At 32.1% G+C, this 23,992-nt stretch overlaps 1 protein-coding gene across 1 annotated transcript in view; it reads right to left on the reverse strand.

Annotated features, from left to right (window-relative positions):
* Positions 1-23,992, reverse strand: part of LOC134704808 (vacuolar protein sorting-associated protein 41 homolog) — a gene marked incomplete at its 5' end in the record, with an annotated part of 39,586 nt that overhangs the window by 12,447 nt on the left and 3,147 nt on the right. Inside the window, 17 exons of the mRNA XM_063563590.1 lie at positions 2,014-2,154; positions 3,311-3,503; positions 6,155-6,205; positions 6,914-7,052; positions 7,995-8,042; positions 8,494-8,621; positions 9,906-9,998; positions 15,516-15,659; positions 16,341-16,397; positions 17,381-17,496; positions 17,955-18,081; positions 19,517-19,620; positions 20,178-20,244; positions 20,637-20,718; positions 22,131-22,192; positions 22,972-23,094; positions 23,765-23,899. Coding sequence (XP_063419660.1) covers positions 2,014-2,154; positions 3,311-3,503; positions 6,155-6,205; positions 6,914-7,052; positions 7,995-8,042; positions 8,494-8,621; positions 9,906-9,998; positions 15,516-15,659; positions 16,341-16,397; positions 17,381-17,496; positions 17,955-18,081; positions 19,517-19,620; positions 20,178-20,244; positions 20,637-20,718; positions 22,131-22,192; positions 22,972-23,094; positions 23,765-23,899 — 1,810 coding nt within the window. The remainder of the gene's footprint in view (positions 1-2,013; positions 2,155-3,310; positions 3,504-6,154; positions 6,206-6,913; positions 7,053-7,994; positions 8,043-8,493; positions 8,622-9,905; positions 9,999-15,515; positions 15,660-16,340; positions 16,398-17,380; positions 17,497-17,954; positions 18,082-19,516; positions 19,621-20,177; positions 20,245-20,636; positions 20,719-22,130; positions 22,193-22,971; positions 23,095-23,764; positions 23,900-23,992) is intronic.

The raw sequence follows: 23,992 nt of genomic DNA on the forward strand, positions 1-23,992 counted from the left end.
TGTATGAGATCTAACATGGTTTATTTAAGCTACTCTGTATGAGATCTGACATAGTTTATCTAAGCTACTCTGTATGAGATCTTACATGGTTTATCAAAGTTATTCTGTATAAGATCTGACATGGTTTATCTAAGCTACTCTGTATGAGATTTAACATAGTTTATCTAAGCTACTCTGTATGAGATCTTACATGGTTTATCAAAGTTATTCTGTATAAGATCTGACATTGTTTATCTAAGTTACTCTGTATGAGATTTAACATGGTTTATCTAAGCTACTCTGTATGAGATCTGACATGGTTTATCTAAGCTACTCTGTATAAGATCTAACATGGTTTATTTAAGCTACTCTGTATGAGATCTGACATGGTTTATCTAAGCTACTCTGTATGAGATCTGACATAGTTTATCTAAGCTACTCTGTATAATATTTAACATGGTTTATCTAAGCTACTCTGTATGAGATCTGACATGGTTAATCTAAGCTACTCTGTATGAGATCTGACATGGTTTATTTACGCTACTCTGTATGAGATCTAACATGGTGTATTTAAGCTACTCTGTATGAGATCTGACATAGTTTATCTAAGCTACTCTGTATGAGATCTGACATGGTTTATCTAAGCTACTCTGTATAAGATCTAACATGGTTTATCTAAGCTGCTCTGTATGAGATCTGACATGGTTTATCTAAGCTACTCTGTATGAGATCTGACATGTTTTTTTTATGCTTCTCTGTATGAGAACTTACATGGTTTATTTAAGCTACTCTGTATGAGATCTGACATGGTTTATCTAAGCTACTCTGTATAAGATCTAACATGGTTTATTTAAGCTACTCTGTATGAGATCTGACATGGTTTATCTTAGCTACTCTGTATGAGATCTGACATAGTTTATCTAAGCTACTCTGTATGAGATCTGACATAGTTTATCTAAGCTACTCTGTATAAGATTTAACATGGTTTATCTAAGCTACTCTATATGAGATCTGACATGGTTTATCTAAGCTACTCTGTATGAGATCTGACATGGTTTATTTACGCTACTCTGTATGAGATCTAACATGGTTTATTTAAGCTACTCTGTATGAGATCTGACATAGTTTATCTAAGCTACTCTGTATGAGATCTTACATAGTTTATCAAAGTTATTCTGTATAAGATCTGACATGGTTTATCTAAGCTACTCTGTATGAGATTTAACATAGTTTATCTAAGCTACTCTGTATGAGATCTTACATGGTTTATCAAAGTTATTCTGTATAAGATCTGACATCGTTTTTATCTAAGTTACTCTGTATGAGATTTAACATGGTTTATCTAAGCTACTCTGTATGAGATCTGACATGGTTTATCTAAGCTACTCTGTATAAGATCTAACATGGTTTATTTAAGCTACTCTGTATGAGATCTGACATGGTTTATCTTAGCTACTCTGTATGAGATCTGACATAGTTTATCTAAGCTACTCTGTATGAGATCTGACATAGTTTATCTAAGCTACTCTGTATAATATTTAACATGGTTTATCTAAGCTACTCTGTATGAGATCTGACATGGTTTATCTAAGCTACTCTGTATGAGATCTGACATGGTTTATTTACGCTACTCTGTATGAGATCTAACATGGTGTATTTAAGCTACTCTGTATGAGATCTGACATAGTTTATCTAAGCTACTCTGTATGAGATCTTACATGGTTATTCAAAGTTATTCTGTATAAGATCTGACATTTGTTTATCTAAGCTACTCTGTATGAGATTTAACATGGTTTATCTAAGCTACTCTGTATGAGATCTGACATGGTTTATCTAAGCTACTCTGTATGAGATCTGACATGGTTTATCTAAGCTACTCTGTATGAGATCTGACATGGTTTATTTAAGCTAGTCTGTATGAGATTTAACATGGTTTATTTAAGCTACTCTGTATGAGATTTAACATGGTTTATCTTAGCTACTCTGTATGAGATCTAACATGGTTTATCTAAGCTACTCTGTATGAGATCTTACATGGTTTATCTAAGCTACTCTGTATGAGATCCTCCCATAATTCTGGTTCATTATGATCTTTACAGAATTCAATGGCTCTGTTGACATCTTGTAGTTTTTCTGTTATCAGTTTTAATGCCTGCTTCACATTTCCCATTCTACCTGTAAATATTGAACAAAAAAGTACATTAACAAGTCTTAAATTCATTTTTTTCAATGTTACAACTTCAAACTGATCTGATATGTATTGTTTAACGGCTTTTCTACATACTGATATCTTTAATTATCGGTAATTCATATATTTTCCCTTTGATCTTACTGCCTAATATTTTCGAGGTATCAATGTACTGGCTGTATCACTGAAAATATCAGGCAATACATTGCGTGACGTCATAAGATTGTGTGACGTCATAATTACCGATAAACAGAATAATAGGTAGTTGAGTTTTTGATACTGACTATAACAGCCTCGTCTAGATATTCCACATGATATAGTCAGTATCAAAAACTCAACTACCTATTATTCTATATATATCAGCCACAAGCCACAATATGAACCTTTTTTGCAAGTGAAAGTTAGAACAAAGAGTAAGGAATACAAGCACTTGGATTTGAGTAATATACATCAGGTAAATTGACTACTAAGGAGAGAAAGGGTGTGTAAGTGGAAATTACTAACTCTAAAGTATGTACCCACTTTAAAAGTTTGGCTGATAGTTAATAATAAACTGAGGATATGTATTTTCTTCAGAATATACAAGAAAATATCTGTATCTTAAATAAAATTACTTTAAAAACATACAAATAATTTCTTATCTTTCTTTAATATGGCAGTTTAAAAATAGGCAGATATGATATGAGAAAACTCACTGTTTAGTCAGCTATAAAAGCTCCATACAGTATAAATGTGTAATAAATCAAGTGAGAAAAGTAATGGCCTGATTTATAGCAATACAATATACAAAAAAAAGCAAATATGATAGGCTCATGTCTTTGGATAGTCACATAAAGCATGTAGCTGGGTTAAACATGTTTGTGAGCACTCATTCATCCCCCAATGTGGGACAGTTGTGTAACGTACAACATAAGAACAAACTGTAAAAGTAAGTTGCAATTGCCTTAACTCGAAGTTTTAATCAAGATGCAAAATAAAACAAGAACAAAAACAATAGACACAAAGCACCAATATGAGTGGCCAGTGAGACAACTATTTCCCACAGTTCAAAGGACAATGTCTTTCAAAAGACAGGCACTGTTCTCACTTTTCTTGGATGTGTTAAAAAAAGTATACAAACATAAACATAAAAAGATAACAAACCTAATAGGAATACTTGTTCTGGTATAAGATTTCTCATTTCACACTCCTCCAATGCCATCTGGAGGGGATAATGTGTACTACTCTTTAGAAAGGGAAGTAACTTCTTAGGTGCATATTCTGCATAAAGTTTCACTTGCTTCCCATGGTACTTTTCTGCCATATGGGGATCTTTTTGGAAAATTCTATCTAAATACTGAAATATATTCTTTCTATTAGTTCACATCTTCAATGATATATATATATATATAAAAAAAATTATGATGTTATACCAAGAATAGGGATATGATAAAATTGGGGAAAAAATAGTTTTTATCTAGTCATTGTTTCAATAAAGATATATTGTCAAAATGGTAAATGAATCATAATTTGAAATTTTATCTAAAATAATGCACCTTATATATAAGGGACTTATGGAACTTACCTATTTAAGCTTGATTATATGCAAACCTAAATAAGTTGCACTTCATTGTACATAAAATAATCAAAAACATAAATTAAATCAAAGCACCAAAGGATGCTATAGGCAGTTAATCAAAAACCCAAAGGCAAACTTGGCCACGTTCAGATGAATAGTGTAAAGAATTAGTCAAAATATTTATCTCAGGCATTGTTCTCAGCTATTTCTAAAGTACCAAATAATGCTTGTACAGTAATCTTTATGTTATGCAATCCTTCCACTTTCAAAAGTTATTTCCAATTTATATATAAAGATTCAATGTCTAAGATTATACACATACACTGTCCTATGTTAGGGGAGAGTTTTGTGCCAGTTAAGATGTTTAAGCCGCCACATTCTGTATGTTCCTGTCCATAGTGAGGACCCACTAATGTGGTGATTGTAGCTGTATATCATATTTATTTTTCATAATTGTTTTGTACATTTTTTTAAATTTTATTAATTTCTTGTGTATACTTCTGATTTTAGTATGATGTCCAAGTTATTGTAAATGCTCTTTTGTTGCGAAGTTGGAAAGTTCCAGGCGGAAAGAACTAGCTAGTCGAAAAGTTCTCCGGAACTTATTAACTACATTGTAGTTACTTTGTGCTTCCTCTGGTTTAAAAGTTCCACCGGAACAAGTGACTAGTTGAAATAGTTTACATTTTTGTTATTATGTTAAGGGTCCAGCAAAAGCAATCCTTTGGGTGTAGGAGTTTCTCCCTGCAGTAAAGATCCATTGGTAACCTTCGACTGGTGTCTGCTCTAAGATCTAATTATTGTCTCTATGACACATTCCCCATTTTCACCATGTTCACTCTCAATTTTTTTTTAATACAGAATACAGAATTTTTACGTCTCAAATTATAACTGAATTAAAATATCTTGATTACAGTTTAACTGTCCTCCATTACTAATATCATAATAAAAAAAAACACATTTATTTAAACTTTCAATAACTGTAATAGTAGGAATTAAGAAAAAACTTGTTTGTAACTTCAACTAGTTGAAATCATATTAACGTTTCTCGAGCCTCGTTAATCGTTACCTTTTTATCGTATCATGCAATTTCTTTTCATATTATTTTCATGGGGAAATCGTTTGCCAGCATAAAGTTGCTGAAGGAACCGCATAGAATTGATTCCATAACACCTAACGAGTGTTTAAATGTGAAAAATTATTAAAAAAAAAACCCACTTTTTAAAAAAGTCGTATTTTTCTGTACCGGAAATCGAAAAAGTCCTTGTAAATCAAAAACAATCACGTGTGATACGCGTCACAGATTCGGACTTAATACTTTACAAAATATGCGACTTTGAAGTTAAATAATGCCGTCCTTTAGAAAACAGTTGTTAAAGTTTTAATTACAATATTTATTGAAGCACATTGAGCTTAATCAAAGCACGTGTAGCATTATACAAAAGCGAAACAATCTTAAAATGACCTTGACATCGACCAATCAGAAAGCTACAATAACAACAACTTAATTTGACAAGCATGAAGGTCATTTGCGAGAAATCGGAATAATATTTAAGAATTGAATGCTTCTTTTTGTAAATTTATTGGGGTGTAAAAGCGTTGACCGAAGTACATTTTGAATGAAGCGCGGAATAACATGTCATGTGCAATTAGCCAATCAGAATAACGTATTATAATGAAACATACATCTAATGTAATTATAAACAAGAAAACAAATGAGCATACATTTAAGATAACTGAATAAAGATGATTTAAATAATCTCAATCATTTCAGACAAAAAAACGAATAAAATGATTAATAATGAAGTACCTATGTATCATCAGAATTCTCCCAATTTAAAAGGTACGTAAATTTCGTCTTCTATGTAATTTGAAATTGCCGCCAACTTATATCAGCTGATTAATAGACTACTGATGTATGTAATACGTATCGATGACCAACAATATTCCTACAACTTTTGCCATATGGGAAATGTAAACGACTCATCTTTAAAGATTTTCGGCGATCAAATAATTCATACAATTGATCTTTGACATCTGAGCCAACAGCACAGGGGATAATAAACTATAGAAGGATTTCTATCGAGCACTACTTCCTATGTGCAACTTCAAAACTTTTGGGAGAATCGACGACCAGTTAACGTTTTTATGGTAATATTTTTTATATTCCAGAATAAAAAGTATTAAAAAAGTGTCCAATTAGTTATAAATAACATGATAGCCAGCCAGATAATAAAAGTGGCACATATTTCAGCATTTATTGGGTAGAACATAAATCTAGGGTGCTCGCAAAAAGCAGCTTAACTGCTTAAAAAAAATATCAATGAAAAACGAAAAGCTGGGTCAACACAAGAATCACATTACTTGTACAATAAAAATCACATATCTTATCTATAATCAAATGTTCACTTATTGTATACTTTACTTACTGTAAACAGATACTCTGGTGTTTTATCTAACTGGTTTACTACTTTTTCCATCTGAAAATATAGGTAAAACAAGTATGTATGTGTTGTAATAAACCTAATTTATAGTGTCCACAAAAAGGGAGATAACAAAAAAATATCTGACAAATCCACAAACTGCTCATACCATACAATTTGTTGTCAAGCTAATGACAAATAGTGAAATCAATTGGTTCAACACAGTACTGGAGATATAAATGATGAAAACTTCTCTTCTTGAGAATTTAAATAAAAAGATAGACAGGAAGAATATGTGTGAGAGATGTTAAAAGAGCTCACACATTACATCTCATCCATGTCAAGTTACTGACCAAAAATAAAGTTTTTTTCAATCATCAATTACAAATATTTGTATGAAAAATGTAAAAAATAACCTTTTAAATTTATCATACAACATAAACTACCATAATTTAACTTGATATAATAGTTGATATGATTTCAAAAGGATCTGAAACAGTGGCTAAAACCCATGAAACAGATGAGCCACCTACAGCCTCCATATTATACATCACTTCTTTCTCACGTTCTATACATAGATGCTAATATTAATTCAATGTGAAGTATGTAGGGTATACTAATTTACACTGTTATTACCCATCAAGTCTACTTCATATCAAACATTAGCCAAATATCTGCAGATACAGCAAACATATAAAGCTAGATGAGTGAAGGCTGCAATAAGGCAAGAAAGCAGTAAAAGACATATATTTTCAAATATTTTACCGGTACTTTCTCCATATTATCTAACAGCATACTGACAGCTTGTTCTTTATCAAACTCCATTAGTTGTACAATCTTATCACTTATTGAACCAAATAAATTATGTTTGTGAATTAACTGGAATACATCTTTATGCTTTAATCTGAAAATAATTTTAAAAAATTAATTTTTAAAATATCAATTCAATATTTTTTTTCTTTCATTTCAAGCATTTATTGAATAGATTTTAGATAACAAAAGCATTCACTGAACTAGTATTCATTGAAGTAGTATACATTTTTGTTTCTGGGCCAGCTGAAGCACACCTATGCAGTGGCGGATCCAGAACTTTTCCTAAGGGGGGGCCCTCTGACTGACCTAAGAGGGGGCCCGCTCCAGTCATGCTTCAATGATTCTTTATATAATCAACCAAATTTTTCCCACAAAAGGGGGGGGGGGGGGGCCCAGGTCCCCCTGGATCCGCCTATGCTATGGGTGGCAGGAATTTCTTGCTGCATGGAAGACCCATTGGTGGCCTTCAGCTGTTATCTGCTCTTTGGTAGGGTTGTTGTCTCTATGACACAGTCACCTTTTTCATTCTCAATATTACTCCTGTCTTATAGTAACTTTAAAAAATAATAGCCACATTACCAACCAGTAAGCAATGATATAAACTCCTGAAATGGAAGCTTGTTCACAGTGAGCCAATAAAACTACTATTTAACTTTCATCTGATCAACACTAAACTGTTTCAAAATAAAAATACAACTCAATCAGGTGACTTCTGTACGAGTTCTAACAAAATTGGAACTTCTAACACTGTGGTCTTGTAATGAGTAGAAGAAATACATGACATGAATAAAGTGCCCAGAACCAATTACAAAAAATATACCACTAGGTGTCTGTTTAAAAGTATAAAGAATTAATATGAAAACCAAACTTTCTTCCTTGAATTTGAAAAAATTGTCTATCAATTGGGAGACATTATTCCAGCTGAGTTCATTTTAGTCATAAATCATAGATCATTTGTAATGTGTATATCAGTAAATAAGAAACCTCATATACAGGGAAACTGTCTATGGCCTCCATACACCATAATACTTACCTTAAATATATACTGAGTGCTTTATCAAACTGACGTTCATATGAATATCTACAACAAGATAATTATAGATTCAATATATGTTTAATACTACTAATTTAGAGTACAATTGAAATTCTTCACAAACAGGTATAACAAATCTAGGAATCTAGATTATTTGAGTTTAATCAAATAAAAGAATTATCTCCCTTGGTAAATTTTCAATAAAAAAATTGTTGTGTGCTTGTATTCTGAAGTGCAATTCAAATCTTTGTTGACATGCTACAAGAAAGTCCTACAGAATATTATCATATATATAATTTGTGTTTTTATGTAGAAAAGAAAAAAAATACCATAAAAATCAAAATTATAATAAAAGTTTACACAGAAATATTCAACTATTTTTCTTGATTATGCATGACAAGTATAAGACTGCACTTCCATATATTTTAAAACGAAAATGCAATGAGGAGATAATGTCTTTTTGGCCCAATCAGCCATCAGTAATCAAAATATAACTTACAAGTCTCCTAAAGCACGCATTAAGTATGTATTTCCCCGATCTCTATCAAGTCTGTCCAGCAGGGCATTTATAACTGTTTGTACTTTATATAGATGTGATGGCCAATCTCGCACCAATTGCAGAAATCTCTGTAATGGTTATTACATTAAAATAAATTTTCTCATATCAAATAAATAATTTTAACAGAACAAGAGTGCACACACTGAAATGTCTCGCCTTCTTTACTAATCATTGATATTATGTTGATAGTCCTAAGTATAAAGCTTTATTACAACCATGACACCTGTCACATAAACTTAACATTAACCAAGATAGCTAAACAAAGACCAATGAACCATGAAAATGAGGTCAAGGTCAGATGAACCATGCCAAGCAGACATGTACAGCTAACAATGCTTCTATACAACAAATATAGTTGACCTATTACTAAAAGTTTAAGAAAAATAGACCAAAACACAAAAACTTAACACTGTGCAATGAACCGTGAAATTGAGGTCATGGTCAAATAAAACCTGCAGGACTGACATTTAGATCATAATATATTTCAGTACACCAAATATAGTTGACCTTTGGCATATAATATTAGATAAAAAGACCAAAACTTAAAAAATTTACTTTGACCACTGAACCATGAAAATGAGGTCAAGGTCAGATGACATCTACCTGCTAGACATGTACACCTTACAATCATTCCATACAACACATATAGTAGACCTATTGCATAAAGTATGAGAAAAACACCAAATCACAAAAACTTAACTATAAACACTGAACCATGAAAATGAGGTCAAGGTCAGGTGACACCTGCCAGTTGGACATATACACCTTACAGTCCTTCCATACACCAAATATACTAGCCCTATTGCTTATAGTATCTGAGATATGGACTTGACCACCAAAACTTAACCTTGTTCACTGATCCATGCAATGAGGTCGAGGTCAAGAGAAAACTGTCTGACGGGCATGAGGACCTTGCAAGGTACGCACATACCAAATATAGTTATCCTATCACTTTTAATAAGAGAGAATTCAACATTACAAAAATTCTGAACTTTTTTTTCAAGTGGTCACTCAACCATGAAAATGAGGTCAAGGACATTGGACATGTGACTGTCGGAAACTTCGTTACATGAGGCATCCATATACAAAGTATGAAGCATCCAGGTCTTTCACCTTCTAAAATATAAACCTTTTAAGAAGTGAGCTAACACCGCTGCCGCCGCTGCCGTAGCCACCGGATCACTATCCCTATGTCAAGCTTTCTGCAACAAAAGTTGCAGGCTCGACAAAAATCAAAACAAAGACTGTAGAAAGGTTTTATATATGATAACACTAAGAAGTATTAACTTTCTGACAACAATCCCTCCTTCATCAAACAGAACTAACTCTATCAGAACATCTAAATTACTCACCTCTGCATCAGACAGAAGGAACTCTAGCAGAACCATCTCATAGATAGCTGGATCTAATACTGGGTTTTCTCTTGGTATATAAGGAGCAATGGCCTGTAATATTGTTATGTTATAAATACATTTTGTACTTAACTACTAATGAATTATCAAAGGTATACAGCTTATCATAATATCCAAAGTACCATTGTAAAACTTGTACACTTGTTTCTGAAAAAATCTTTTACTGTACATACATTTTTTGCTATATGAAGTAGCATATCTGTGTGATATCATTTGATGAACTAACACTTTATGACTAGAAGATACTTAGGTTAACACACCTCAAACCATTGGACATCATTCATTATTATACCTTACATGCTGAACAATTCTACTGGGTAAATAAACTCATCATAGATATCATAGTCCAGCGGATATCAGAATAATTGATCACTTTATGGTAAAAGCATGAAACTTGGCATAGTGACAGATTAAGGGGTTTAGAAAAAATTCAGGTATGGAGCCACGAAAAAAAAATCAAATATGGCCGCCAAATTCAAGATGGCCGACATAAGTATAACATAATTCACTTGATGAAGTATTCCATTTTAATGAGTCCAGAAGATGTCACAAACTTAAGGAAATACACTTATGATATGTCAATTATTATTTTTTTAAACCTTATAATACAGAAATCATCAAAATGGCGTCCAAATTTAAAATGGCGGGTCAAAATGTCTAAGTTTGACAGTATTCGTATGTATACACCATCATTGTGTGCTAGAAAGTTACCAAATCCGTGAAACTGATCAAATTGATATCGACAAGGGCCTACAATGTATCATTAATACCTGGGTGCATAGATAATATTTTCAAAATGGCGGCAATATTCAAAATGGCGCCGTTTAACATGTCAAAATTTGACGTTTGTTTTAAATATGGTATAAAAATAATAAAAAAATAATGGATCAATTATTTCAATACAAGCACGTATAAACAAACATATTATTATTTACTGTAACAGGTGACATTAACTATGACATAAAAATGGCCGATACAACTCAAAATGGCGTCTTTGGCGAGTTCTTATTTTTCACAGTTACAGGTTATGAATGACCTTGGAAAATTTCACAATTTTCCTGAAATGAAAACAAAATTCAACATATGCAGTATTGAATCTGTGCAAAGAGTATTTCTTTTTTAGAAATGATATAAGAAATAAAGAAAAACTAACAAGTAACTATTTAACATAACAACAGATTAAAATTATAATTAAAATATGATACAAATGCAGGAAAATCAAAAGAAAGCATAGTCTCAATCAATTTCTCTTTCACAGTCCGGTAGGAAGTTGCATAATGCTGTGCATTTAAATGCTGCTTTCAAGAGTTTACATGCATGACATTGAAACTACAGCAAGCATAGACCAGAATGGTACCATCAAGTTTTTGCCAACCAAATAAATCTGGTGATGACATACTTGGATTTGCAACTAAACAATTGCCCCAAATAACACTACCTTGGTAAGCTGCATGTTTCGTATGTTCAATGAAGAAGTGCATCTCGTGTTGGAGGAATATTGTCAATTGTTCTTGTCTTCTGCGTGAAAAATATAATTTAGTACGCTACTCATTCACCATATTAGCTGTACTAGACCGATCATACAAAAGCACAACATATCGTTCTATTACTTTTAAACACTTTTAAAATTTCCACTTCATTTGAATTCTCAATAACCTGCAGAAATGCTTCTGACTTGTAAGTCCTCATATACGAACCATGTATCCCAAGCTGATTTCTAACCTTTCCCAGAAAAAGATGAGACTGTCACAACCGGTAAATGAATTGAACAGTGGAAAGAATCTCAATTTTAATGGTCCTAGAGCAAGGCACAATCCATTAATTGAAATATATCGAAAGTTCTTTCCAGTGCCAAATCCTATCCACAGCTGTTCAGCCATTTGAATTCCCCTTTTAATTCAGCTGGGAATAAGGACATATCAATGGAAAGTTCTCCTTCAACTAATGGGATATCTGTTTCACTAATCTTAGTACAGCTGGTGGAAGATTTGAATAACTCTCTGGTAAAGAGACACTCTCTTTGACTGGCATTTCAACATAGGTTCAGATTGGTCAAATGTTTGAACAACGCCTTGAGCACCCTCTGAAATATGTTAATACGCAATAAAGATATACCTGTACCATGGTATGAATCTTTTAACAAGATACTGCTTGGATTGTGATAAATGTTGTCTACAGCATATGAAGTAAATACATTTTGTAGTAGATTGGTAGGGCAAACAAAACCTTCTTGGACACAACGACGACAAGCATCATTGGCCATGAAAGTTAAAATTTCTAACACTCGGTCGTAGTAGACAGACAGTCCAAGTTTAAAGAAAGTATCTACTAGATCATGTTTTCTTGTCTGACAGTGGATCATGATTCCCAAATAAGCACAAATTGGAGGTTCATGATCTTTCATGTGACGGTTGGATAGGTTCTCTGTACAACTATAAATCAGAAGTTGTACTATTGTTAATGTCGACTGAGAATATGGACCATCCTGAATGTTGGGTCAAGACTGAATCATACTGACCAAAGAAAGCAATGACTGGGGTACAGAAGCTTCTTGAAATCCCTTTGGGAAGGTTTCTTTAAATTCTGAATTTGATGCAAAAGTATCTTTACGAACAAACCTATCTGCTTTTGATATGTTTACAAACTCGTTATCAAAGTCTTCTAAGCAGACTCTCTTCAATGCAGGACCAATGTCATCTTTGAAAGCAAGAATGTTTTAAAGGCCTTGTTTGTAAGCATCTAAGTAAGGGAAATAAGATACAATTCTGTGTTCAGTCGTGTACTATTAAATCGAGATGAAACATCTGCACCTAGACATGTATTCTTTCCGTATAAAGTTTACATAGATCTGACAACTTGTAAACACGTATGGTCTCATTGCATGACCTTGTTTCATTTATATAAGAGACAAGTTCTAAAAATGCAATACCATGGATTTGACTTTGATCCTTCTTAGATTCGACATTATCATTTTTCCTTTCAATTCGAGATGCACGATTATATAAGGAAACTAAACATTTAAAGTGGTACTTTGCTTCATGTGCAATTAGATCACCACCACTTAACTTTGCAAGTAACAATGTGTCATTTAATTTTACTGCACATTATATCACAGGTGTATCTTGTTCAAACGTTGAGGACTCATGAAGAGCTTCTTGACCATTTTCATTACAGAAAAAGCACACAGACGGGTTACTGGTGGACTAAACTGAAAGGCTTTGTCTAGTTATCTTTCAGATGTGGTTGCTTTATTATCTATTCTCTCATGTGAGGTTCGTTTCTCTTCTCTATTCAATTTTGTCATGTACAGTTTTAAGTTGCAAGATTTATGCCAACATGTCTTTTGGTCAATGAAAGACTGTGCTATTCCAGATTCCTCATCTAAGTTTTCAATGCACACATTAATGCCTTCAGGCATCAATCGTTATTCATGAAACTTCTTAATATTGTCAGCTAAAGATTGATAACCAGCACCAACATTGAGACGTTTAGAATCAAATAGGCATATAAAAGAGGGACGAAAGATACCAAAGGGACAGTCAAACTCATAAATCTAAAACAAACTGTCAGCGCCAAGGCTAAAAATGAAAAAGACAAACAGAAAAACAATAGTTTTATAAGTTTTTCATCTATAATTTCTTAACATAGGATGCAATTTGCCCAATCAATATTATTTGATTTAGTCGGTTTGTCATATTCTACATTTGATACCCTGTATATCTTTTCAGTAGCCATGTTGTAAGAACTATGACCGTAATTCAAGATTTGATGACCAGAAATCCTGAAAGTTTTGCAAAGCACAAATATTTGTTGATTGTTAATAGCTTTCTAGATATACACGATATAGTTTCTGATTATAATACTTTTGGCGGCCATTTTGAAATTGTCGGCCATTAAGGAATTATTTTTGATTGTTCAATATTCAGAAAAGATTAATTAGCATCATACCCAGCAATATGCAAAGTTTTGTGCTTTTATTTTCAAATGATCAATTATACCATTTTTTTGGAAACTCTGCCTCATGACTGTTGGCAGCCATTTTGAATTTGTCGGCCATTATGGAATTCTTTTTAATTGTTCCATATACATGAAAGATTAATAAGCACCATTACTAACAATATGCAAAGTGTTGTGCTTTATTTTCAAATGATAAATTATACCATATTTTTGAACTCTGCCTCATGACTGTTGGCGGCCATTTTTAAAATTGGCGGCCATTATGGATTTTTTTTTATTGTTCCACATTCAGAAAAGATAAATAATCATCATGACTAGCAATATGCAAAGTTTTATGCTTTAATTTTAAAATGATAAATTATACTATAGTTTTGGACTCTGCTTCATGACTGTTGGCGGCCATTTTGAAATTGGCGGCCATTGAGGATTTTTTTTTGATGGCTCCATATCCAAAAATGTTTATAAGCATCATAACTAACACTGTGCAAAGTTTCATGCTTTTACCATAAAGTGATCAATTGTCCCATAATATTGGACTTAGCTGCTGGACTATCAGGACTAAATTTTATATATACGTCAGACGTGCGTTTTATCTACAAATGACTCAGCAGTGATGCTCGAATCCCAAAAAGCCAAATAAAGTAAGAAGTTAAAGAGCATTAAGATTCAAAATTTATACATGAGCTTGTGACATGGAATTACTCGGTTAATTTTCATTAAAATACAAAGAAGGATGAATAACCCCTGAAATTTGCAACCAGCGATAAAAAAACACGATCATTCACCAGTAAAAACCATTTGAGCTACTTGATTTGTACAGGAGTTATCTCCCATCAAAATAATGTCACAGACAAAATGGCAACAGTGATGAAAGAACCCCATATATATATATATATTTTCTAACAGAAGTGTTTTGATATTGCAGTACAATGTAAGTTCTTCTTCAATGGTCAACAAATACCTTAAATGATTAGCTCTGTATAATAAAACAGTCTCTGCAATCAGAAGTGATGAATATTCAAAATTGTCAGCCCTAAAAGTTATTTCACTTTTGGCTGCATCCTCAGTGAAACATCCATTTTGGGTTGACAATTTGGCTATTCACCTTTGCAACAGGCTTTAATTGTATATTATATATCAATACATCATAAAACAAATTCCAATTATAAATGGACAAAACAGATATGGAATGTAGAATGTACGTAAAGGTGGTAATAATTCAATGAGATATTATGAAATATTAAGCCAATACATAAAGAAATATGATTTGGAACAAAAGCAGCACAATTTGACTGTCCCTCTGGTATCTTTTTCGTCCCTCTTTTATTGTTAGTGAGGGTTTTTACATCATTATATAAAAAAGAAGATGTGGTATGATTGCCAATGAGACAACTATCCACAAAAGACCAAAATGACACAAACATTAACAATTATAGGTCACCATACGGCCTTCAACAATGAGCAAAGCCCATACCGCATATAGTCAGCTATAAAAGGCCCCGATTGATCTACACTGAATTCAAAGACAACATGTAAAAGTTGTGGTAGTTATCAACATTTACAAAGTTCTCTTAAATTATAATTATAACATACCTTCAGCTGTTTAATTTTTGCAAATTTGTAAACTTGTTCTTCCCAGCTATCTTTATTCTTGCTTAAGATCTTCACACAAAGTTGTGCTGCTTTTTCAAAATCTCTTTTACTCAGTAGAAAATCTAAATAATCCTTTCCTAATGACTAAATAAAAAACATATTTAATATTTTATTAATATGCAATACTCTGACATATACATTGTACTTGCAAATGATATTTTTTTCCAAATTATGTGTCTTCCAAAGAAGATGTTCATGGGGTGTCATCTCCAAAAAATATTTGCAGAAATGGAAAAGTCAATGAATTTTTATCAATAAATACTCAACACAATAACATGTCAATGAAGTATGAAAATGTTTACCCTGCTTTGTATTAGACTAACATGATTAACCAGATTTTTAACTTGCTAGTTAACAATGCAACAGTAGGTAGAAAGGCATATCACCTTACCAGAACACGTAATTCTGAATTAAAGCAGACCATTCTGTGCTCTTTCTTTTGCTTAGTAGAGAAGCAGTAAACACAAATTCAAAAGTATTTGGTTTTACTGGCTAAGATAAGATCATTCCTGACCAATCGAAATCAAACATAAATTGTCTGACATCTATCAGAGTGATTCATACCAAATTAGCAACAATAACGTTCTTTGGAGATGTAACAACAAAGGATATACAGAAAAGAAATATATTTGGTCTACAAAGACAAGATTAACTTTGTGGGATGGAGTTAGAAGCTTATTTCGTTTAAAAAACACACCATTATCAATTGAGATTTAACAAAATGTATTTAATATTTCAATGCAAATATAAGTACATATAACTTACCTGTAAGTTATGTTTCTGAAGTGTATTCTCCTTCTGTTGTACCACAGCCAATGCCTCCTATAGAAAAAGAGTTACATAGATTCAGAAAATACATGTAGACACATTAGCTTTTAAGGTTACACAAATTTATGAACAGTTGCTAATGATCATTGTGGTTTTATTATAATTTCCATTCATCAATTGATTTTAAATTTTATTGGAGTGGGACACCAGGCTTCTACAGTAAGCTAAATACGTTAAATAAAGAACGAAAGTAATATTGAAGACAGTGGTATCTAGCTAGTTTTCGAGTAGAACACTATCAATGAGAAGCAGAGGTAAGTCGACTATCTTGACTAGTTAGCAAATAAGAACCTTTCCCTTAGAAATCAGATTTGAAAACATAAATACTAGACTATTTTTCATTTCCCAGTTTTAAAATTATTCTCATATAAACAACAAGTTGAACTGTGGGCTATTGTGTACTAATGACAACCGCTATGAGTATTAGGTAGACAAGAACCAAGTGATGGAGACAAAAACACATTACTTACTTATGCATGTTGAAATGAAGGTTGATTCCAAATTTCAGAAAACCTTTATTTAGAGTTGTGGAGAAAAATGAGACAAAATTTATATACAGGGTCATACATAATAAGTATGAATATGTACTGTAAATTCAGAAATTACTGCGTGCATTTATTATTGCGATTTTGTCATTTTAAACTTAGATGCGATTTTAATTTTTGCGGTTTTGAGAAAAGTCATGCTTAATTCAGTTAAAATATTACAAAATGAGAGTTTTAATTATTGCGTTTACAACTCTGTCGCATTATTCACAATAATAAAAACCTCGCAATAATTTCTGAATTTACAGTAAGTATTCAGTTGATAAGAACATGATGCTCATGTGAAGCTTGCTTCCTCAGGGAGCACTGATTTGCAGTTCCTTAGTAAAAAAGTGACCAAAAACTTGTGGGACAGACATTTTGGAATATAGGTAAGGCAGAAGTAAACCAGTATACCCCCTGTTCAGCATGGGTAAAATTAATCATTCCTACCTCATATTGTTCGTGATCAATCAACCATGTCACATGATCATCTTCGTCTCTTAATTTAGAAACAATTATATCCTTAGGACTAACAATATAGAACAAATTTTCTTCTGGTAAACATTCTACAAAACAAAATTTTTATTCAGTTAAAGATTCTAAAAAACATTTTTTTATTTAGGTTAATATTCTACAAAACAAAGAGTTCTGCAGGTAAACATTCTATAAATAAAAGATTTTCTCAATTACAGATTCTTCAAAACATCTTTTTATTTAGGTAAAAATTCTAAACCTTACCAGTACAAGCATGTCTATGTCTCTCATTCTTTGCAATACCTCACAGCAAGACCCTTGATCATTTAATTATAAACCCAATGCCATGTACTTAAATTGAGTTCCAGGCAAATTAACAAGTAATTACTTTAAACAGAAAACTAGAACAGTCTATAGCACAACAAAACAATACCTTAAACTACTGAATGAAGAAATACTTTACATTATATGTGAACATATTTATTTTGAAATTATAGATTTTCTGCATTACAAGCATATTTTTATACAATTCAGATAACTGGATATTTACCTAGATGATAATCATTACATTTATATTCTTCATAGCCACGTAGTGACAATGCATCACTGGAAATGACATCATAGTCGTCCATGTGTGGAGTTATAAGCTGTAACTGAGGACGTTTGGAGGAACTATCCTGAAGTAAAAACAAAACATTAAATGACGTCATAGTCATCCATGTGTGGTGTTATAAGCTGTAACTGAGGATGTTTGGAGGAACTATCCTAAAGTATAATATAAAACATTAAATGACATCATAGTCGTCCATGTGTGGTGTTATAATCTGTACCTGAGGACGTTTGGAGGAACTATCCTAAAGTATAATATAAAACATTAAATGACATCATAGTCTTTCATGTGTGGTGTTATAAGCTGTAACTGAGGACGTTTGGAGGAACTATTCTAAAGTATAATATAAAACATTAAATGACATCATAGTCTTACATGTATGGTGTTACTGTAGCTATGGATATTTGGACAAACTATCCTGAGGTTTAAACATAGATGTTGATGTATTTTTCATTATGATAATAAGCAGTGGAAAAATTATTCTCATTGATATATTTGATAAATGTTGAAGGCATTCCAATAGCAAATGTCAACTTACTTACTGAAGACTGTGTTTGGTATACACATTTTTTTTCTTTTCCTATGTTGCTTGTAAGTAGAAGCATTCTTCATTTTAATGTTGTTAAAAATAAACCAACATTCTTTTTAGTTTTGCAACACATTTTAAGGCAGGTTTGTATAATGAGAATTTGAGATTTTTTACCAGTTTTAGTTGATACTGTCATATGAAACAATCATAGCATTAAAAGTTTTAACAAAATCATGTAAAATATTTAAAGAATTCATAAGGTTTCAATGCGGTTGGACAAATGTTTCCTTTTTTACTGTTATACATACCTGTATGATTCCCTGTTCTGAAGGTTTATACATACCTGTATGATTCCCTGTTCTGAAGGTTTATACATACCTGTATGATTCCCTGTTCTGAAGGTTTATACATACCTGTATGATTCCCTGTTCTGAAGGTTTATACATACCTGTATGATTCCCTGTTCTGAAGGTTTATACATACCTGTATGATTCCCTGTTCTGAAGGTTTATACATACCTGTATGATTCCCTGTTCTGAAGGTTTATACATACCTGTATGATTCCCTGTTCTGAAGGTTTATACATACCTGTATGATTCCCTGTTCTGAAGGTTTATACATACCTGTATGATTCCCTGTTCTGAAGGTTTATACATACCTGTATGATTCCCTGTTCTGAAGGTTTATACATACCTGTTTGATTCCCTGTTCTGAAGGTTTATACATACCTGTATGATTCCCTGTTCTGAAGGTTTATACATACCTGTATGATTCCCTGTTCTGAAGGTTTATACATACCTGTATGATTCCCTGTTCTGAAGGTTTATACATACCTGTATGATTCCCTGTTCTGAAGGTTTATACATACCTGTTTGATTCCCTGTTCTGAAGGTTTATACATACCTGTATGATTCCCTGTTCTGAAGGTTTATACATACCTGTATGATTCCCTGTTCTGAAGGTTTATACATACCTGTATGATTCCCTGTTCTGAAGGTTTGTCATAGGTTAGCATGACTAAATCTGTACCAAGAGGAGCAATGCCACATACAAAAAAATCCACTTTAAACATATAAACTGTAAAATAAATACAGTAAAATCATTCTTTTGATAGTAGAGCTTACCTGCTTTATTTCTCCCCATTTCTTCATCAATATTTTGCTTTGTTGTTTTTCTATCTCATTGTAGCTACATCTATTATAATTGGGCTTATTCTCTATAAAAGTATGCGTTATCAATCTCTTACTCTAAACATCTGTCATACATTTAAGAAGAATATCTAGCTATAAAACCAGGTTGACCCACTATTTTCTTCAGAAAATGCCAGTTCAAAATCAGTCTTTATGGTCTTGATTTTGAATTAACGTTTTTCTTATACTTTTTATCTCCTTTCGCATAGCTACAGCTAACAATTTTCAATTTTTTTTTGTATGTTGTATACCTTGTATTGCCCTGAAAGGTTATGGTCCTGGTTAATGCAAATACATAGTCCTAAGAAACCAGAATTGGACATGTACAGGGCATAGATATGTTTATAATGACTATTTCAATAGTTCGCAGCTGGCATTTGCAATCAGTCAATATTTGCTTTTATTTAAAGATATTTTTTTCACTATTCACTATGTAATACTAACCTATTTCCACATATCTACTGGGTAAATTCCTTGCATCATCATGAACTCTATCTTTTATCACACACACCTAAATACAATGTATATGTCATATATAGAAGTAGCACCAGCTGAGTAACACTGTATGTCTATAAATCTTTTCAGTTGATATAAATGAATATTCCCATATTCCTTTAAACAATCTATTAACATTAACGTTACTTTATAAAAATAAGAAGATGCAATATTTACATGCACATTATCACCACCTGGACAACTAAGCCAGGGTTTTGAGACTGAATATTGCCAGCCCAAGTTTGAGTCTACATGGATTGTACTCTGAGTTCCAAATACCCAAGCAAATTCCCAAAGTTGTAATTTTTCTATAAACCTTTGCCTCATCTGCCACTGTTACTTTCAATGTTTTAAAAGTGCAAGTTGACAAAAACAACTGATTAATTTATTTTTAATTTATGTTTTTACCTTAACTCTATCTGCCCATCCAATTAATAATGTCTTTTCATTTCTCCAACACAAATTGCATCGATATAACTCTGGTCGGTATCTGAAAAATAAAATATCTCACAAAAATTTCATACAAAACATGCAATTAAGTATATTTCAAGAACAATTTCCTTTGTGAATGAAATTTCTTACAAAGAGCTCCTGCAGAAAACATAATCTTTATAAGAAAAACAATTGCTTGTCAGAAAATGTCAATGTTACTCTCAAACAATTGTCAAAATATTAAAATGTAACCCTTACTTTTAACAACCTGTAAAGCATAGACAATGTTATTGTTACAAGGAACTACCAATTATGCTGCTAATGAGTTCTTATCAAAGTCTATCTGTAAAACAGCTTTAGGTCCTTGTACCCCAAAACCACCTACATGCTGTGTCAATTGATTTTTTTGCTATTATCCAGCTACATATATATGAAGCATAACTAATACTTGTTTTAACAATAATAGCATGTTCACAGCAGTGCTTCCATCATTTTTTTTTAGCCAGCCGGACATATCTGATCCCAATTTTAATTCCTAAGACAAAGTCACAAAAGGCAATTATGGTAATCAGATGGCCATCCCAATGATTGACGTTAGATTAAAAAAAAATATATATTAAACTTTACTTTGATATGAATTTGATGTTCTGACGTAAAGTGTTAAAATTGGCAGTGCATCATTCAAAATGTGTACATCAGTGTGCTCATATCTGCCTTAAGACTATTTATTTGTGCAAAATGACGTTGTCAAAAACTTTACTTTTGACCATAAACGGATAGTTAAAATCAGTGTACGTTTTCAAATCACAACTGAGTGAAGAAGCTCATTCCAGGTTATTTCTTCAACAAAATACTTGAAATGAACATTAGATACAGGTATCAACAATAATTTTAGCATTTTCGAAGAAATGTAGGATGCATAATTAAATTTCCCACCTGTGCACATATGTTCTTGTTCATACAACGTAATGCTGACGATTTTTCATTTAAAACCTTTTTAGATGTTTCATCATGTTCATCAAATCATGTTTATAAATGTATTTTTTATAATTTTAATCTTTTAGATACAAACTGCTGAAATGTACAAAAATAATTGTGAATAGACTGATTAACTTATTTGATGTCCGGTACTGAAAATAGTTTACCTGTCACCTGAACAGGTAGTTTTCAGCTGTCCAACACCTAATTAGCATTGATTAAAATTAGAAGTATTGAAGTAGGGGTTGTTTTGATTAATCATCATATCACTTTTATGACTGGAAATGTGTGGATGTTACAGGCAAAAGGTTGGGTCAAAAAGATCGAGAATTATGTTAAAATGACAGAAAAAGCCTTGAAACTAAAAACTAGATGACCGATGCATGCTTTGAACAGGCGGACTTTTAACAGATATACTACAATTGTCCGGAATATATAACCGTTTTGGAAGCCTTGGTTCACAACAATTACCCATATTTTTGAATAACTTACGCATGCTCCCTTGGTATGTGTGTTATTCTTGATCTTGTGCTCATATCGTATATCTTTACACCCTTAAAACAGAAAATAAATCATAGCTTTATTATACGAAGTAACTTAATATCAATGAATATAGAAAGAGCAGTTGAAATAAGTTGGAAACCTATTGATTGTAGATAGGTTCTTGTTTTCATATTTATTTCTCACCACAATATAGCCTATTTGTGCTGATGTGGTGTTAGGCAATTATCAATCAATCATATCTTTTTTTGGTAAATTGTATTGTTACAAATTAGAATGTTAGATTTTCTTATTTGAATTGGTTTTCAATTTTCATATCAGTATTTTATAGCTGACTGTTTTGTATAGGTTTTCTCATTGTTAAAGGCTGTAGGTTGACCTTTAATTACAGATATCTTGGTCATGCATTTGAAACTCTGAATAATAGTTATCTTATTAGAAATCATACCACATCTCCTTGTTTTCACATAGAATTAAAAAAAAATATTAAAAAAAAAATTACCTGACCTAATCTTTCATATAAATTTGGTTTTATCTAAGATAAAGTCAAGGAAAAATACACAAAGATATTTAAACACAACTTGCTTACTGACAATTTGAATGAATTTTTAGTTCTTAGTTATTTTATCCAAAACATGCATGACATTTGCATATTTTAGGATTGGCAACCATTTATTTATTGCTGAAACTGTCTGGACTTTTTTTCTTAAGTAAATTACTGCAATTATTTCTTTTTAGTAGTGCTGGATTGTTGCTATATTTGTGACATCTAACTATACCACAAATTCGTATTTTGCATACTCAAAATTGAGAAACTTATCTGTATAATTACCAGATCATTTGCCCAAGCTATGAAATCTCCAATCCACTGAATTTCTCTGATTGGTCCTTCTCCTTGATGTAGAGCAGTTGTTCTGTGTCTGCTGAACAAACCTCCTTTCTCATTCAGTACTAACTGAAAAACAGTTTTTGTAAAACAGATACCAATACAATACCATATAACAGAATTTGTATAAAGATCTATTGAATAATTACTCTAAGCATTTCATATAAAAGTATTATGGCCACTACAAACACAATGTATGAACTGTTCCTTTATAACATACATGGTACCCAGGGAAGGCACTTTGAAATTAAGGTTATAACTTTTGGTGGTAATTTTTGAATTTCTATTACATTTTCACTGTACATTATAGTCTTAGCATCCACACATGGATTTGATTTTGAAATGCTTTCCTTAGGTCCCATGTTAGCCCAGACAAGATATAATACAAATTTAACCATTACATATCTGTACTTCAAAAGGAGGAGACCAATTTTATTGAGTCCATTGAAACCATACAAAGTCGGAAATATTTGTGATAGGACGTATAAATGTAGTGTATTGATTGTTCTAAATTTTTCTTTGAAACAATAATTTTTCTACAGAACACACAAAAAACACCTAACTTTGTGAAAATATCAAAATTTGATGAAAGTTATTGATCTTTGTCTCATATGTTTTAGTGCAGGCTCAGTTGACGTACAGTCAGCGAAATTTGAAAACTTTTTGTTTCAACACTTGCCCAATTGTACCACGATTTGGCGAACATCTTCTAGTAATTATAATATTGACAATATATCACCTTATCATCTCCTGTTACAAAATGTTTACCACTTCCATGCTTATAAAACAAAGGGTCCATAGCAACAGCTTTTACGGGTCTGTCAAAGTTTAATGATTGGTTGTTTTCTGCTGTGTAAAAACCAGTAATCAGCACCTAAAATTATACGGAAGACAATGTAAACATACATTAATCAGATGACTTGAAGTTTTTGTTTGTATATTATGTTCAAAATGACTTTAATAATAT

This window comes from Mytilus trossulus, chromosome 2, assembly GCF_036588685.1.
Source record: "Mytilus trossulus isolate FHL-02 chromosome 2, PNRI_Mtr1.1.1.hap1, whole genome shotgun sequence".
NCBI classification, from domain to species: Eukaryota; Metazoa; Mollusca; class Bivalvia; order Mytilida; family Mytilidae; genus Mytilus; species Mytilus trossulus.